The 19,414-nt window shown below is 36.2% G+C and overlaps 1 protein-coding gene across 1 annotated transcript; it reads right to left on the bottom strand.

The window, feature by feature from the left end:
- Nucleotides 1-1,080: 1,080 nt before the first annotated feature.
- SE (C2H2 zinc-finger protein SERRATE (SE)) lies at nt 1,081-10,325 on the bottom strand. The gene is made up of 12 exons (XM_008232851.3): nt 9,750-10,325; nt 8,400-8,515; nt 5,950-6,007; nt 5,001-5,075; nt 4,825-4,899; nt 4,703-4,750; nt 4,432-4,500; nt 3,536-4,336; nt 3,370-3,418; nt 2,540-2,820; nt 2,245-2,427; nt 1,081-1,575 (listed from the first exon to the last, which is right to left on the bottom strand). Exons 1-12 carry the CDS (start codon nt 10,184-10,186, stop codon nt 1,515-1,517), a joined length of 2,253 nt encoding a protein of 750 aa, XP_008231073.2. The 5' UTR covers nt 10,187-10,325; the 3' UTR covers nt 1,081-1,514.
- Between the last annotated feature and the right edge of the window lie 9,089 nt (nt 10,326-19,414).

Genomic DNA, 19,414 nt, shown 5'->3' with positions numbered 1-19,414 from the left:
TTAGTCTGACTCTTGCAGGGCAGACCCAAGTCCATCGAAAATGAATTTATTTTAACGTAAGTATGAGAAGACTAATGTTCCTTATTCAGAATTGATACGGCAAATAAACTGCAAGTTGGGGCTGTAGTTGACACAAACTACTCTTAGTTGACACAAACTACTCTTATTCTGCTCTCAACTTGCTGGAACTTGGTCTGTAGTCTGTAGGAAGGGAGCATTTTTGCGATTCTTGCGGCTCCTAATGTATTTTGGAGGTGCTTTCAAACGCTATGATAAGTGAGATTTTATTCGAAGAAGCTCGACAAGATGTCTGTGACATGAGAGCTCGACACATATGAGAGCAATTCCAGAAGGCCTGCCTTATAGCTTCATCTGATGAGCAGCTTAAGTAAAGGGAAGAATATGCGCTTACGGCTGCTAAGAGATGGTTTTGCGGGTTTGGAAGAGAAAAACTTACATGAAATGTGAACAAATGAATTTTTTTGCTCTTTCATCACGTGACAATGGTTTCATGAACCCGTAATAGCAAAGTCTATCTCGTTAAGGATTTTGAAACAGATAGCATGGTTATGACAGCGCAAAAGCAACCAGAATTTCTCCTTTGAACGTTGACATATGAGCCACATCTACCTCCATAACTTCCAGATCCCAAACCCTATTTCTCACCCCATTAGGCATGGTCATTTGGCAAGGCTGTTGCATTTCTGGCATTCAGTCACGAGAACCCGTGTTTCTTAATAAGGTGCTGGGCTGGTGTTTGAGGGAGGGAGATGCCATTTCTTACAAACAACACTTCGATGGTCTAAGGGTTCTTGTGTTTTACTTTGGGGAATTGGCAGTAAACTCTACCCTACTCCAAGACCCAACTGCCCACCCAACCATCGGTACACAACCATGATTCAGCTGGAAAATGATTAGTGAGATTTTAAAATTGTCTTTAAGAAAGGGGTTTATACTTAAGAAAACATAAACTCGCGCAAATCACAATGAACCACCTCATCTATAGTTGATTATCAATCATTGATCAACTGAATCCAAAAATTACCTTGATAAAAAGATGGACAGAAAACAAATTGAAAGTTATGACCCAAAAAAATTAAAAACAAATTGAAAACCATCTGGAATCTGTAGTCTACAACTTCAATTTACAGAGATGTATGATTTCGAAGACACATCAATATTCCCACCAGGAATTCAACAATAATCGTTTTTACCTGTCAGCAAATCAAGTGGAGCAAAAAAGAAAAACATGAGTTACATCCCTAACATATTATCTCAGCCGGAAGCATCATCATCGACAAAAAAGTGCGGTTGTTTCCAAGTGAGTAGCAGGGTATCCTACAAGATTTCACTACAACTTGAATCTTCAGTTACGAAGCAATAATTTCAAGTGGTTGACCTCATTTCTTTTCGTTTTATTTGGTCGCAGTGGTTCCTTGTTGGACTTTACAGGAGTTGCCTTTACCTGGAAACAATGACAGTCGAGTCTTTTACCAACCTGCCAACAAAAATATCTACAAGCTTCTGTAGTCTATCACTGTGACTTCATCTTCTGGGGCATCTAGATCTTGGTAACTGCAGAAATTGAAAGCCAGTCAGCAATTCCTGTCTACAGCCTTAAAATCAACAACAAAATTCGAAGAAATTCGCATTCAAAATTCAATAGTCGAATATTATATACTATCTTCACGTTTGACAATGGAAGAACTGGCAAACAAGTTCAAAAACCCCTAAAGGGTGAAAATTAAACCTAAACGAGAGACTACCAGATAATACTGACAAAATCATCATAAGATGGGACCCACATGGGGCATATGCAACGATGCATAATGCCAGAAGAGGTTTAATCTTACCAACACATATAGGGCAACAAAGACTTACACCACAAAATAATTTCACACGAAATAATGGAAAAAAGACAAACCAACCAGAAAAATATAAGAATAAAAAGAAAACCACAACTAGCCAAGCACTCGTTTTAGCATTCATAATCCACACCACTTGTATTCAATTATTTATGGTCATTTCTGGTAGTACGAGATTTTCCCCTGCCAAAAACATAAGGGAAAGTGGAAACCAGCAGAGCCAATATAAGGGAGAATGGAAACCACTGTTGAGGAATACACTAACGCTTCGCTAATAATTTCAACCAGAAAACAAATATATATTCAGTTTGGCTCAAACATAACTCCAGATCCGGTTAGGAACACCCTCCATTTCAATGATGTTTCACACATAAGTTACCTTCTTAAACGACGAGGATCCTGTCGAAAAGCTGGAGACAAAGCAAGAATTGGGGCTGGCCCACTCATTTGGGGTCCAGACCACACATTTCTACCACTGCCTTCAAAAGGTGGAGGACCACCTTGTTCTCGCAACATTTGCATTGCAACCTCAGGTGGAGCAGGAACAAAAGGTCCTAGTGGACTGCAATGAAAACAATACAAAACCAATACGTAATATGATCTCGAAAAAAGAGTGTGACACACCAATCGCACTTCAAACATAACTAAAAAATGTTCAAGAATTGTGCACATACCCAGCACCAGGCACAGGCATCAATACAGGTGGTGGGGGTATATCTGACGGAAAAGGAGGACCAACACGTACTCCTTGTCCACCAAAATTATCAAACATTGGTTCGTCGAGATTTCCTCCTTCTGGACCATCATTGTTGGACTGAAATTCACTTGATTGCATGTTATCAGACCTATCATATCTCTCACCACCATTGACTCGATTTTCTCGTTCTCTACGATTACCACGTTCGTCTTTCAATCTATTCTCCACACCTGGCCTACGTCTCTGTGGCTTTTCCCTCTACAAATGACAGATTCAATGTGAGAACAATGAAGTACAATGCTAAAAAAAAAGATTAAATTATCAACTGACATTCATGGATGATTGGAAGTTGAATAACATTTAAAAACTATATAAAATATTTAGGAAAAGTTAAGTTTTTGGATCTTGTAATAGACTACTGCAACTTAAGACATCTGTTTACATCTATTTTATTTCTTTCAAAGAACATATATGCGAAAATGTTAGAGAATGTTAGAGAAAGTTAGAATTCACATTATGATATGGTTCCTAAAAATATTATTTCTATCTTGGAGTAATTATAGATCATATGGTTCAACTCATTATGATATTTGGATCCTCAGTAGAATACTAAATCGAATCTGCCTCTTGTATGGAAACACAAATACAGTGTGGAAAATCCACTGAAACTGAAAACAAAAGTCAATTAAAAACGTATAGCCAGCTGGTATGTACCAGAAGCCAGCCGGTATGTTGCATAGATAGGGAAAGTATTACATACATAGCCATACCAGAAACAATAATTCGTTAATTTTAAAAAATTTATACCAATACAGGTTGCTGCATAATAGGAGTTCCACCAGGTGCATCTGCATCACTGCGAATGAAAGTATATTGTAAAAAACCATATAGAGAAAGCATTATAACAATTTGAATTAGAAATATAAACATGCTATCAACTAGCATAATTTATTTTTTTAAATAGATAACATACTTCATATAATTCTGGAAATACAGCTCCTCCCGCAGTTTGGAAGTCACCTCAATCACAAGTTCAGGGTGTTTCAGTTTAAGATGTTTGTGCACAAATTCAGCAGCATGAAAGAGCTTTGTGCAACCCTTGGCTCCACAACCATACTTCCAGCCATACTTTTCATCCCTGATCTTCCGAACATAAGGATCTAAGGACTCAGAAGCAGTGGCATCTATCTTTTCCTTAGCAGTCATTATTTCCAAGGGATCTTGACTCTGCAACCTTTCTTGCCAACGCAAGTCCATTTTCTTTTCCCACTCAGCTCCATTACTCATTATGTCGGAACTCTTCCCCTCTGCTCTTACATGCCGGAGACCCTTAGCTTCGTTTGACTCACTCATTCCATAATAATCTAAACCATGGATGCGCCAAAGATAAGTAATAAGGGTGTCTAGTAGCTCAATGCCCTCCAGGCCCTTGACAGATGTCAAACCCCGTACAATAATAACAGGGCCAGTGGAGCCACCATGCAATTTTTCTCTATTTTTGTCATTATCAGGTCCAGCTAAAATGTTTTCCACAATTCCTTTTTCAGAGTCAAGTTTGCGAACAAGGGCCTGGGCTTGTTCAATGTCAACTTGTATACGTCTGGGCTCAGAACTGACTGGGTGAGCCTTAGGAGCAGCTGAAAGAAGATCATTTTCTTTATTTGGTTCCCTGACATGCCTTCTCCGCTTGCCACCCACGTCAGCTTCATCATCAGAATTTGGTTCACTAGTATGTCCTGATTTATTTGGAGCCACGGAATTGACACCTGGGCCTCTGCATAAAAAATAAAAACAATAACACTATCAGCCTGCTGTAATACACACAAGATGCAGAATCAAATATGCACAGAAAGTGTAGACAATTCTTACAAGTCCAAGGTCCCACTTTGCAGTTCAAGCAGGAAATCTTTTGCTACTTTTCGTGCATGTTCATTCCTCCTAGAAATAACAGTTGAATACAAGAAGTTAAAATTAAAGAAAAGGAAAGAACCAGGTATGTAAGACTGAATCACCCAAAACTGACTGAACAATTGCAACAGAAAAAAGAAAAAAAAAAAAAAAACCAATTTCTGACCAACAAAAATTCTACTCAAATACATAATAAAGAAAAACTTCATTTGATTGAATAATAGGAGCGCACCTTTCAATGACAGTGAGTAGATTTGTGGGATGATATTTGTCTTTGAGCCTACAGACAAAAGCTAGTTATGTTAGAATGACACATGTAAACCAAAGGAAAGAAACAATGTAAAACACTATTACCAGTCCTCATCTTTATGAGCATTAAAATAAGCTCGTTTCTGAGTAGTAATATACTCCGTCCTGTATTCTTGATATCTGCATCATCAATAAGTTGAAATCACTCCCTTATTATTCAAAAAATCATAAGTTGACCATGTAATAGAACTCCGGAGCAATATCATTACTCCGTTCTGTACCTGCGCTCAGCTTCAGCTGGCAGAATGTCATCTTCAAGCTCCTGAATGAACTGTTTGTATGACATTAACCCTTCTCTGAAAAATATTATTCAGTATGTCACATTTCTAAGTGAAAATAAAATAGCCCCAAGCTTCCATTGAATAAAGTGAGGCGATAAACAATCAAACTTTTCAAAATGTGAATTTGCAATTTGAAAGACAAGGGGGAGCAAAACAGATTTAAAAGTAAATTAAACAAAAGAAAACTAAAACAACACTCTCCGATATTCATTTTATTTCACTATAAAACCATAGAAAAGAGAGCACCATGATTTCACTATTGGTAAAGTGAAAATTATGATATCAATTTTCACAGCCTTAGATCAACTCAGAAAAAATATTTCAAGAGCATTCCTTTCAGTGTAATTCTACTTGATTGGGGAGAACTTTTCTACTAGGTGCTTTATGGGCTTTTGTCTTCTGGCTTACGTTTCAGTTGTCTGATGGATTTCTTGTTCATGCTGCCTCTAGTGTGTTCTTTTCATTGTAAGAAAATTTGTGTTTCTAAGCCCATTGAAATACCCAAACACACAAAAAACAAAAAAACTAAATTCCTTTCAGCCAAGGACAGATGACAGAGTGGATTAGCTTATGCACCAAGAACCAACTTTGGGCTTCCTCCAAATTACTGGTATTTCAAAATTTCATACTCATCTAGAATAAACATGATCTTGGTCATCGCTACATAAGCAGGACCCACTATATTAAACAGATAAACTATGCCAAACACATTGTTTAGCTATGTATGATACAATAGTAATAAGTAAACAATAGAAAGGATTTTGACTTTTCATTCCGAATCTGCAAAGAATAATATCATAAACGTACCAAACAAAACAAGAAATGATAAATAAATTAAATGGAATTTATTCAAAAGAAATAGAACTAATGTACAGGATCAAACCCTAACCTTTGGGTAGTCCCAGTGCTGGAAGCATCACCAAAACCACCGCGTCCTGAATCCCAGTCTAAGGAGGGAAAAGATATAATTAAAAATATAAAAAATATTTGATCATTTAAAAGTTAAAAGTTAAAACTGAAATTTGTAAGCATCAAGGCAAAAAAAATACATTACATCACCATCAAACGGATATCCAACCATAAACCAAAAATATGAATTAAGTTTACAGTAAAATTTGCATCTGTACCTACATACCGTAGATGTGAATGATAAATGCAAATAAAATCCCTAAAATCATGTTTAACATACGAGCATCTGGGTTGTAAGGATCACGAACATCTCATGAACACCAAAGCTATCCTTGACTTAATAGCACTACTAACACCAGTCTCTCAGCACCTCGGCAAGCATTCAACAACAACACCAATCAATTTAAGGAAAATATTGATGCTACCAGCCACCTCCACCAACACTAATCACTCACGAACCCCAGAAAGCATTCAACAGAACTAATAGGTAGATCTCAAAACAACATCCCATATATCATTTTACAACCACTTCTTGAGAATGTGCCAATTTTGCCAGTACTTTCTTCACCACCATCTCCTAATCATAAAATAAAATTCATATGTCCGCAATAAAGGTGAAAAGGAGATGTACCCAGGAGGTGGACATGATTAAAACTGTTAGAGCCTTAATGCAATCCTTAAAACACTTTTGAAAATATTAAGGAGTAGTCCGAGGTCAAGTTCCCAAAAGAAAGCAAAAATACTACCATCACAAAAAGGTAGACCAACCAGTAAGCATCAAACAGCAAAAGAAAAATGCTCTTTTCGAGTCTTCATATTTGCTCTTACTGAAAATCTCAAATGGTTATAGAAAATGCATTAGCACCTTACGGAATTACATGATCAACAAGAGGTTCATAAAATACTAAAGTTGAGCTATTTGTGGAAATATTGTTACCTAGAAGGACAATAATCATGGGAACATATATGTTTACATTAAACTGGGCTTACCTTAAAACATGGGGCAATTTATGGCATCAAACTTGGCACCATGTCAAAATTAATTGGTCAAGTATATAACTTTTTATATCCAAAAAAATGAATATAAACATACTATAACTATACATATACATACACACACGCACACACACACACACAAGCACAAACACACAAAACTGTTCTATCAGGAACTGTCTTGATCAGCAACCCTCATTGAGAAACAGGAAGAAGCTTATCAAATGATTTCCTGTATGTCGTCCCACATAAGCGACTGCATGCTGGAGCAAACCCACCCGCCCCCAAGAAAACTCCCTTTATCAGGAGGTGATCCAGCAGGACATGCAGTACAGAACTCATATATGAAAATATATTATATAAATATATATATGATTTTTTTTTTTTGTCGAAATAAATATATATATGAATAAACATGTGTATATGTGTATCAATGTGTACAAGTGTATCGATGTGTATATGACCGATAAAATCAATCTATCTATTGCCAAAAATCACCAAGCAATGTACCAAACCCACCAACAATGAAGAATTTACCAATTTATCCAAAACAGATGGATCTACCCTGGATTTTTGAACAGTAAGAAACAAATACTACTAAAAAGTCAAAAAGAAATGTATACACATTATTAGTCCTGTTATGTATCTCCCGATATGTCACAATGATTTTCAGCAAAAACTGCCAACGGAACTCACCCAAAATGAACTTGCAGCATAAGTCAAGAGAGCTTGAAAGCAGGTGAACCGGTTAAATTAGGCATAGAAGTCAACTATCTAAAGGAGCCAGTAACCTAGAAGCAGGTCATGATTTGAAGCCAAGTAAAAACGTAAGTCAAATATTAATCATGTTTGTGGCCCGCAACATACATAACACAGACATAACGTTTTGAATTAGAAAGAATATCTACCTGACTATTACTCTTCAAAATACCTTGACTGAAATGAAAAGTTTATGTATAAGATAGAAATATGAGCAACACACATGTAAACCATATCCATCCTTCTACAATAATCAAGGACCCAAATCTCCAACACAACATATAGGAAAGGAAAAGGAAAACACTTAAACCACTTAGTAATCTAATGCTGCACTGATTAACAACTAGACAAACCATGCCTAAGCTTCCTTATTTATTGTGTCCCTTGTGCCATCCAATTAGCTAACTAAAACATGTGTAGCCTTCCGTAACACAATGTCATCTTAGATGGTTCAATTTTTGAAGATACTCAGTTTCAACACTGAACCTCCCATCCAGAATTCACCACATAAGAAAACTACATGACTTTAAATATTATAGACTTGTTAAAGTATCTTATCCTGCGTAATCTTACAACTACTTAATTGGCTATCTCTTAAGCACATTAATGAATAAGAATTTCATCATATTAAAACTACAAAACACCCACAGAAAACTGCAAAAACATTTAGGAACTTACCAGGAGGACCATAGCCACCAGATGACCGTCCAGCATACCGACCATGAGGTCTTTCGTCAGCATAACCAGGTCTACCCCCCATCTCACGGTCATATCCAGTATAATCATATCCAAACCTATGCATCAAAAGATTAAAGGAACAACGTTCAAGGAAGTTCGACACAGGAAGACCATATAAAGCCAAATATTTCAAACCATATATATTAGGAAAACCAACCATAAACTGATTCTTATAAATATGCAGAAATTTCCTACATATACGCAAATGAGAGAAAATACAAGCATTAAAAGGTACCATAAATGGAACTACAGCAATGGTGGTATTTTTTAAAACAAAAGGTGCATCTACAGCAGGAGACACCTTCAGGTCCCATTCCTCATCTAACATTAAGGCCTTTTTTCTATTTATTAGTTACAAGGAAATATTTACTTACAGAAGCATGTTTAATAAATTGCAAGTGTAGTAAGAATAGAGGAAAACTTTTCGTTATGACAAACAGAATACCAACTTACCCCCTACTTCTCTAAGAACAAATTAGAGGTACCAATTTTACATATTCACTCTTATTCAGGTGTATATGCTACTTTGATTTCATAATTCCTTCTAATTGTATAGAACATTTAACTTTTAGGGACAAGTGATGAAAACCTCTCTAATTTTCAAGCTTTTACAAATTTTCAACGAATCAATCAGAATTGCAAGGTATTTCATACAAAACGTCTCTCACCATTAAAGGTCTCTTATAGTTTGTACCAACACATAAATCATAATCCATCAGACAACAAGTAGTGGTTACAACGGGATAGCTCATGATAATGCCACAAAGATATTAAAACACGATAAAATCAAGCTACACGTAGCAATACACAATTCTCACATAAACAAAAAGAACAATATCACAGCAAACACAACGACCTTATCATTCTATCGTCCAAATGATGACCCGTATCCATAAAACAAAATATTCGGATCTGAATTTTAAAACAGAACCCCTCCAGAAGAAATTCTATGAATCAAAGAATAGATGCCTTTTGTATTCTATTCTTCACCAAATATTAAATAGAGGCAATGTATTCAGTGCCATGACTTCGTTTTAAGTAGTATGGTCCTGTAACATTGTTATAGGATTCAATCATCAAAATGCAGCAAAACTCTCGTAGTGGATATATGGGTCTTATAGATGGAAGTAGTTGGGGATAATTCACAGCTTATGTTCTCAAATCTCCAGGCAATGATTCAATTTGCACCTACTCAAGTCATTCCCTCACAATCTCTCAGTAAACTAACAGCAAATAAAGCACTCATCCATCACCAGTAAAACTCAGGAAAAACCATCAAGACACACTCACCTCCTATCCCCAGGACCAAACCCACCTCTGGGACTCCCTCTCCTGCCTTCGTACCCTCCATCTTCCCTCCTGGACCTCTTGAACTGCGGCGGTGGAGACCTCCGAGTCGGCGAGTGCCTTCGGTCCCTGTACGGAGGAGGAGGACTGAGGCTGCTCCGGCGCTTATAGCCCCTCTCTCTATCTCTCTCCCTCTCTCGAATAGGCGGAGGCGGAGGAGAACGATTTCGATCGTAGTAGTCGGGCCGGCGACTCGGAGGGCGGTCGAGGTCCCTATCGTCTCGACCTTCGTCCCTGTCGCGCCTTCGCGTGGGTGGAGGAGGCGGGGGCGGAGGCGGTGCTTCTTGCTGCGGAGACGATTGGGGGTCTTCGGAGGACTTCTCTTTGCGGTCGCGACGGCGGTCCAAGGACTCGACCGGCATGTTCATGATCTCGGCCATGGAGTTTGGGGATTTGGAGAAGGCGGAGAGAGGGTGGAAGAAACCCTAGAACGGAATGAAACGCTGAAACGACTCAATGACTAAAATGACTAATGGGAGAGAGAGAGTGTCGATGAGAGGCCGCGGGTGAAAAGAGTCAATTTCACTAATTGGGTGTGAAATGTCATTTGAATAGTGGATTGGGTGGGTGACGTTCTCATCAAGCATGCACGGCGAGTCAATTTCACAAATTGGGTGTGAAAAAAAGTACGTGGAAATTCATTTTGTTTTATTAATGTGGTTTGCTTGTAATAAACTTATGTTGATAAATAAGTAAAAAGTTATTTAATTTGTTATATAAATTTCTCCTCTCCTTGCAAGCTAACTGGTTTTCATTTCTTTTGCTAAAGTAAATTAAATGTATAGGTTGCAGAGGTGCAACCAACTTATTTAAAGACATGTCTAACATAAGTTGTGGTTAAATGTTTTTATTTGTTTTCATGTTTTTTAAATTCTAAATATATGCTATGGTTTTAGGTTTTCTTTTTGGTCACTAGTGATACGTTTTTCATTAAGATGAAAAAGAGCATTCTAACTGTGGAAGTGTCAAGATGAAAGAAGAATTCATGAGTATTCTAACAGAATTCTAAACATGCATAAGAGAGGCAATATTATGGGTTGCAACCAAAATGTTACCACATTTCATTATCACCAACTAAGCAACCATAGTACATGTACAACCTTTACCCTTCAATTCTATGATGTTGTACAATCCAAAAAACAAAATGTGCAATCTCTATTAACTCAATTCCCATGCACAAAATGTACAAGTATGATCTCATTTCATATGTTGGTTTTAGAATATCATTACACTAATGGAGAAGAAGAGCCAAGAAGAAGAAGAACTTGTGCAATTTTCATCTTTTAAAATTTTATGGCTGCACAAAAAATTACAAAAAAAAAAAAGTATAATGCAACCAATATATTTCATTTGTTGCACTACCCAAAAAAATCCAACAAAACATGCAAAAGGATCTTGCTCAACTTCCCAATGCTTTACCCTTTTATTTATCTTGGGAAAAAAAAAATATATGTACTTGTTCATACAAAGTACCCAAATTTCAAGTTAATAAGGTAAATTTAGCATATATACCTACATGAAGTAGTTGAGTAAGAGAAATTTTTTCTTGCAAACTTGTCATCATATTAGAGTTTTCTTATGTTGAAAATGCTAATAACCGCTCATTTTCATCCTCATGATTATGTACAGATGCGCTATGATCAAGAGCAAATTTTTATGATCCATGAAAAACATGGCTTAAATTCTTAGCAGCATTTTGATACACATGCCAAACACAAAGTCAATGAGAAGCTTCAGGAAATACATGTAAGATTGTGTTAGCCATTGCAACGATATGTTTGAATCGTCTTTGGTTGCTTTCCAAACATCGCTTCAAGGAAAGTCTCAAATAATCACTTAAATGATTTTGCAATTTCATCATACAACAAGCTACACCAAATACTATTGTTTGCTTATGATGGTTAACCTTGACAAATGGTGCAAATGGTCGACCATATTCATTTGTTCGATATGTTGTATCAAAGCAAACAACATCCCCAAAGATGCCATAATCACTTACATAACGTGAATCAACCCAAAATATATTTGCGATCATATCATCCTCATCAAGCTCAAAATAAATAATCAAACTGTACTTTCTGAAAATATTGCAATATAGCACCAACATCTCCCTTTTCCATATTCGTCTTTCTCTTTTTATGTATGTAATTTCAGTAATCTTTATCCAAAAATTTAAGATTCTTTCATCCCCCAACTTAGCTACTCATTAGTTTCATAGTGGCTTTAATTGGTATTCCTGATTTTTCAGCATCATCAATATGTTCTTTTTTAGATTTAGACATACATCTATTAATCCTAGGAAGATTCTGCAATCCTTTGTTGTACGGATACACCAAATAATATGGACCATTGAATTGAGGAAAACATATATAGGCTAATCTACAACATTCAATTTAGGGTAACCTGAAAACATGTTATTATAGTTTAAAATTAAAATATATTTATATTATAAAAAAACCACACTAGAACGAGAAAACGTGAAAACCAAAAATGTGAAAACCACTCTTGACACTTCTTCTTCTTCATTAAAACTCGATCTTGGCTTTTCTTATTCTCCATTAGAACTCGTTTTGCTAGCGTTGTCATTACACTAGAACTATTGAGAGAGTAGGTACATAACTCATATGGTGGTGGGTCTTATTCGTGATCTAAGGCTTTGTCGAATCTTGTTTCGTCGTCGTCGTTGGGTTGGTGGAATTGAGGTGATCGTTGGGCTAGTGGAACTAAAGTGATTACTAGACTTGTCATGGTCATCATCTTCATGGAAGTCGAACTCATGTGAAAAGGTGACTGAATTTTTGATATTGCTGAGCATATCGATTCCTAGTTTCTTAATCCATAGTGATTATAAATAAGCCCACCATGTTTTGAGAGTTTGAACTTTTCTTCTACCTTTTGCAAATAGTATCATGAGTGAGGTATCCAATTGGAATTAATATTTTCATTTCGTAATTTGATTTAACACCCAAAATGGGAAGACTTAATTGGATTCAGCCAAATATTTCGTGATTGCAAACATTCGCTATTGAGTTGGCAATTATTGCCTCTCAATTTAGATCCACAAGTTTCTAAAAATGAGGTTATTCTTTTTTGTCACAAATTACGTTCATACTTTCATTTCCATGCTTCGCATCAATTGCCAAAACGGGAGAACCTAATTAGATATGTAAATCCGATTGCATTCTACTAATAATTTTGTGAATGCAATTACTACAAATTGACACATATAGGATTGCATACTTGGTTGCCTGATGCTATGGAGGGTCCCACTACAGTAATCTAGTATGTGTAAATAGGCCTGGGCGTAGATCGATTTGGAACGGTAGAGGGCTCTTCTATTAACCAAACCAAAGACTTCGGTAGAACATTTTCTATTCCGTTAACCAAACCAAAGACTTTGGTAGACTTCGGATTAGTTAACCTAACATTCGGTTCGGAACGGATCGGTACGCCAGTAATACCGTAATAAAAACATACTAATAAAAATACAATTTAAAATAATTTTACATGATATAAGTTTTTGAACAAATACACCAAATTATCCTTGTAAAATACAAATCAAATAACTTAGTTTTAAAGCTACAAACGAACATTAAAACTACATAATAAAATAGCAAATTACGTTACAAAACAATAAGAAATTAGTTTAAACACTTCAAAGAACCAAAAATTGCAGCATAGAGGTCGAGTAATCTTCAATCCAAATCTGATTTGTGTACTGTAGCCAAAGAAAAACAAAGTTAAAAACAAATATCAAGTACATGGGCATGTTATTTGAGATAAAGGAAGGTTATTAAGCACCATACCATTCAATATGTACTCAAGATGGACTAGCAACCACTTTCTCTTTCATTTGAGAACTAGAATATACCTCTACATCATTAAACAAATTATGAAAGTGAGAAATAAACATATGTCATATGAATGCAATTGAAAACCAAAAGAAATATAACAAATTAAAATTACTTACCAGTCTCAATTTTCTCCAAAGCATCATAGAACTCAAGTTCTTCCTTAGTGGGATCCTTGTACAAGGAGAACTCCTCGGCTTTCAACCAATCACTTGTGCAAACCAAGGCCTCCACCATTCTTGGAGTCAAAGAAGCATGAAAAGGATCTACAATTCTACCACCCAAACTAAAGGTTGATTCTGAAGCCACGGTAGAGATTGGAATGCCAAATACATCCTTGGCTATTTGAGATACAATTGGAAACCTTAGAATATTTTCTTGCCACCAAGACAACAAGTCAAAGTTGGGATTTCTAAGATTTTCAGGTGGCTCTAACAAATATTTATCCACTTCATTTCTTATCTCAACAACATCCATCACTTGTCTCAACTTCATAAATTTAGACAATCTTTCTGCTTCAACATCATCTTCATCATTTACCATAACCGTATCCCCAATTCTCTCCAAATTGCTATTATTATAACCTTGGGCAGCCAATAGGTCAGCTACTTTATACACATCATACATGTGGATTAAAAAGTCCTTGACTCCTTTGTGTAACTCATTAACCTTGGAGGGATTGGATTCTATATCGGAAAGGCTAAATAAGAGATACTCCATTTTGTATCGTGGATCAAGAACAATTGCAATAAGCAACAATTTGTTAATGTCCTCAACCTTCCCCCAATACTTGTCAAACTTTCTTTTCATTGATGTTGCTACACTTTTCATGAGAGAATTCTCACTTCTACAAAACTTTTGCAATTGAACAAAAATAGCACACATTTGATGGAAAGCTTGGTGAGAAGTCACTACCTTTGACCCACTAAATTTCAAAGTGGCTTCATAGTACAACTTTAAGAACTTGATCAAGACTCTAGCACAATCCCAATCATTTGAGGTAGGAGGGCCCACTCTTTTTTTATTCTTCTCAACATCATCGTCCATAAAATAACCCACAAAGTGTGGGTCTTCATCATCCTCCAACATCCTTTCAAAAGCTCTTTGATACTTTAATGCCCCTTCCAACAATAAATAGGTGGAATTCCATCTTGTACACACACCTAAGGGCACAAGCTATTTGATATCAAGTTTCTCAAAAGCAACACATCTTCTCCAACTCTCCAACCTTGAGGGAGAAGAATGGATGTACCTCACCGAATTAGTAATAGCCATAATGGAGTTATCCAATTCTTTCATCCCTTCAAACACAATTAAATTCAAAATATGTGCACAACATCGCACATGCAAACAATCACCACCAAACATAAGTGTCTTGCTCTTGGTCAACCTACCCTTTCATATAACTTATCATTTTATCATTAGGAGTAGCATTATCAACAGTAATAGTAAACACTTTATCTATACCCCAATCATTCAAACAATAATCCAAAAGCTTTCCAATAGTTTCACCCTTATGGTTTGGAATGACACAAAAGCTTATAATCCTCTTGTGCAAGTGCCAATCAACATTAATAAAGTGAGCCGTAACCACCATATAATTTATCTTTTGAAGAGATGTCCATGTGTCGGTGGTAATAGACACCTTATGTGATGGGTGACTTAACACACTCTTGAGTTTATCCTTCCTAATTGAAAAAGATTCCACACATCTCTAGTAATTGTCCTACGAGATGGTGGATCAAACTTTGGTTGGACTTCTTGCATAAAATCTCTAAACCCCACATTCTCTACATGGCTAAATGGAAGCTCATCACGAATAATCATCCGGGCACATGCAAGTCTAGATCTCTCCTTACTAAAGGACCAACTCACTATACTATCCTTATCCTCCTTGACAAATGATAAGAGTTTTTGACTTTTGACATCTCTAAGTGGAGATGTCCTATATGTAGTCTTTAAATGATACCATAAGGAATAAGTACCATTACAGGAGTCACATCTGTAATCTTGCTTACAATACTTATATATGCACCTAGGTTCATCATCATTTGTACCTTCTTCCTTCTTTAACTTATCAAAATGTTCCCACACATTAAACCGAGCTGCAACTTTTCTTTTTAAGTTATTCAGTGGTGGAAGTGGGGGATTGGCATTTGTTGAACTATCCACAGATTGTGCAGAGGTTGGTGTAGGAGTTGAACTTGATTTTGACATAGGACTAGTAGATGAACACAAATTAATTAAATTGAAACACAAATTAATTAAATTAAACAAAAAGACATGAGTGCCCAAAAAAATTTCCAGGGGCTGGAAAAACTCCAAACCGCTGGCCAAGACTTCCAGGTTAGGTAAATCACATGCAGTGGAGCAACTTTTGTTCTTGGACTTACCCCAAAAAGTAGACGGAAGTGACCGAAATCGAAGGCCGAAACTAGCCAAAACTTCCATCGCTTGGAAACGTTTCAAAACTCAGAAATTGATCCTAAATACCACAACCAGCAGCTGAGTATGTTGAAAGGATAGAAATGCATACCAAGTTCGAAGAATTTGGTTGCCGGAATCACCCGAATGAGCTCCTTCAAGTTATGGGTAAACTCGGCGACTTTTCTGCAATTTCCGGCTACCACGGGCAGCGGTGAAGGCGGCGAAGGGTCGCGATAGGAAGAGGGAAGTGAGCTTGATGTTTTGATACTAATATCACGAAGTTTGGTGGCCGATGGAGGAGATGGCAGAGGAAAAACCGTTCAGATGAACAGTAATTTCTAGATTTCCAGATTTTCTACGTGCAGGGGGAGAGAGAGAGAGAAAGAGAGAAAGATAGGGAATTTCCAGATTTTTAACAAAACAACTTCAAGGAAATTAGGGCTAATGTAGGTAGTGTTTCAGTGTTTGGCAGTCTACAATAACTTAATATCCAGTCACAAATAAACATATACATATATTAGTATTTAAATAATAAAATAATTATAAATATCGGATCGGTATGGGTTTCCGTCGGATTATGGATATTGTTAACTGTTAACCAAACCGAACGTTTCGGTACGGATCGGATTGGAATAATTAAAATTAAAAAATAATTATTTAACCAAACCAAACCAAACCGTCGGTACGGTACGGTCGGTACGCTGATAATTCAGATGAAATGCCGACCCCTATGTGTAAATAATATCCGTCTTGGTAAGCGCAGTAGGCCAACCATAATTAGTCTAATGTTTGGGTGCGTATGGCGGTACATTGATTAGTGCATAATTGTATATCATTTTATACCCTTCTAACTTATGATTTGGTTATGTTTTTTAGTTAAAATTATGCTTTTAATCTCTTTTGTGTTTGTCATTCAGTTAATTGAGCTTTAGGTAGCATTGGTGGCTTTGGATAGAAAAAATATGTAAAATGATGCAAAAACGTGTAAAACTAGAGACTGAGTTAGCAACTTGTTTCGGACTTAACATTTTCATCCGACCTTGGATTGGCCCAAATTACATGTGGTTGGAAATATAACACTCTGGACTTCAAGTTGGAGGGTCAAAGTCGTTATTTGCTAAAGGAAAACCCAAGTTATGAGCCCACAAAATTGTTGGTCTTTCTAACCTAAGCATGAGTTAATTGTTGCTTGGTCATGTTGAGTTATGTATGAGCTATTGTTTTTGCTAGTGGGATTTGTTGGTGAGCAAAGAAGATGAAGTGCAACAGGAAAATAAGAACAGAAACTCATTTTTAATTGCATTTGGTATGTTTGGTGATGTGAGTGTGGTTAGTGGAATAAATACTTAAATTTGATTCCACCTTTCATTGTGCCTATATATAGAGAGGTTTAAGAATTCATTGATAAACCACATCCAGGGATTCACACTCCCACAACCTCATACACTTTATCCACAAATCACCCGCAAATACACTTCATTTAGCCAACACCATAACTCAAGACACAACCCAGAAATTCACACACTCCAAATCACCAAAATAACATTTTAAGCCTATCTGTGATTCCCTACGAATTTCTCATTTCTCAACCATCATCACTCACCCAAACTCATCCCAAATCACCTCATTAACCTTCATACATCCTTCTAGATTTGGAGAAGCTCTTGGAGAAGCATTAGACACCACAAGAACTTCAGAAAATGGTTTTTCTACTCTTATTGTATTTATTATGTTTTGTCAATTCTATTTATGTTATTTAGACATTATGAGTAGCTAAATCCATATTTAGGATGTAACCTAGCATGAATATTCTTGGTTTATAACCCTCAAATACACACCATTAAGCCAACACCATAACTCGAGACACAGCCCAGAAATTCATACACTGCAAATTACCAAAACATCATTTTAAGCCTATCTGTCATTCCTTACAAATTTCTCCTTTCTCAGCCATCATCACTCACCCAAATCACCTCCTTAACCTTCATACATCCTTCTAGATGTGGAGAAGCTTTTGGAAAAGCATTGGACACCACAAGAACTTCAAAAAATGGTTTTTCTACTATTATTGGTATTCATTATGTTTATGTTATTTTGGCATTATGAGTAGCTACATTCATTTCTAGGGTTTCGATGTAACATAACATGAATACTCTAGGTTTATAAGTTTCAAGTTTTAAGTTTGATTCAAGATTCTAGTTCTTATTCATTATGCTTATAAGTTAATATACTTGTTTGAATGATTGATCACCATTAAAACTTGTGTGTTAGCTATCTTGGTTGGAATTAAGAGTAGACACCATATACCTTAATTCAAATTGAACTATGAATAGGAAGAGTATATATTTGACAACAGGGATTAAATACATGCTTGGTTGTTTAAAACATTCGTATATGCTTAATAGATTTCTAATGCTTGATTTAGGTTCGACAACAAGGACTTAATTAGGGAATTAGGAATACAAAGTTAGGACTAAACACAATGGCTTAATCATACTTTAGCTAGAATCAATCTTTGAATCTAAATTAGACTAATGACATCCTTATAACCCAGGATTGGATTGTTATGGTGAATCGAATGCCCTGGTCTCCAAATTTGTTTTCCAACCCTTAAGACCACTCTTCGATACACTTGTTCACTTTGCTTTTGTTTGCAATTTCGCTTTGCTTCATTTGTTTTCATGATCACAATTACTCTTACTTTAAATTATGTTGGGTAATTTTCATTTTACTATGTTGAAGTTTACTGAGTTTCAGCCTTCAATACATCAAGTTTTTTTCGTCTCAGTCGCATCCATAAAGTTTATTTTCATATCACTTTCATACGTACATAAGTTTGACTGTAAACTTTTCTGTTAAGTAAAGATGTGACAATCAATGTTGCCACGTGGACTAAATAATTAAAATATATTTAATTATTTATTTAAAATTTTTAAAAATATATATAAAAAACAGTAATATAAATTAATATTATATTATTTAAAACAAAATAAAAATAAAGCACTTTCTCTCCTCACCTCTCATCTCCACACCTAAACCCAACCCACACGTTCCACACCTGCCACCACACCACCCCACCACCCCACCATCCTTACTCACAAACTTAAGCCCTACACCCAGCCACAATCTATGTGGACCCCATCATACAGTCGGCACACTACGAAAGCAAGCAATAGTCGTTCCAGATTTTGTGAGCCCCGAAGAGGGAGATGTCATCATCGTTCAATTTCCCAAGCCACCTAATGTGGGTGGGGTTAGAGGCGACATTAGTTTTACCCTTGAGTTTGCAGTGCCAACTTATTTATAAAAAAATTAATAATAAAAATAAAT

The sequence above is a fragment of the Prunus mume genome, linkage group LG1 (assembly GCF_029339155.1).
Source record: "Prunus mume cultivar Tortuosa linkage group LG1, ASM2933915v1, whole genome shotgun sequence".
Taxonomy (NCBI): Eukaryota; Viridiplantae; Streptophyta; class Magnoliopsida; order Rosales; family Rosaceae; genus Prunus; species Prunus mume.
This window is presented reverse-complemented; position numbering and strand designations above follow the sequence as displayed.

Excerpts from the sequence above, each read along its gene's own strand:
- SE (XM_008232851.3), bottom strand. The coding sequence starts at position 10,186 with ATGGCCGAGATCATGAACATGCCGGTCGAGTCCTTGGACCGCCGTCGC. Across the intron at positions 4,900-5,000 it reads CCAGCTGAAGCTGAGCGCAG|ATATCAAGAATACAGGACGG; the intron begins GTACAGAACGGA and ends TTGATGATGCAG. Across the intron at positions 3,419-3,535 it reads TATTTCCAGAATTATATGAA|TGATGCAGATGCACCTGGTG; the intron begins GTATGTTATCTA and ends TTTCATTCGCAG.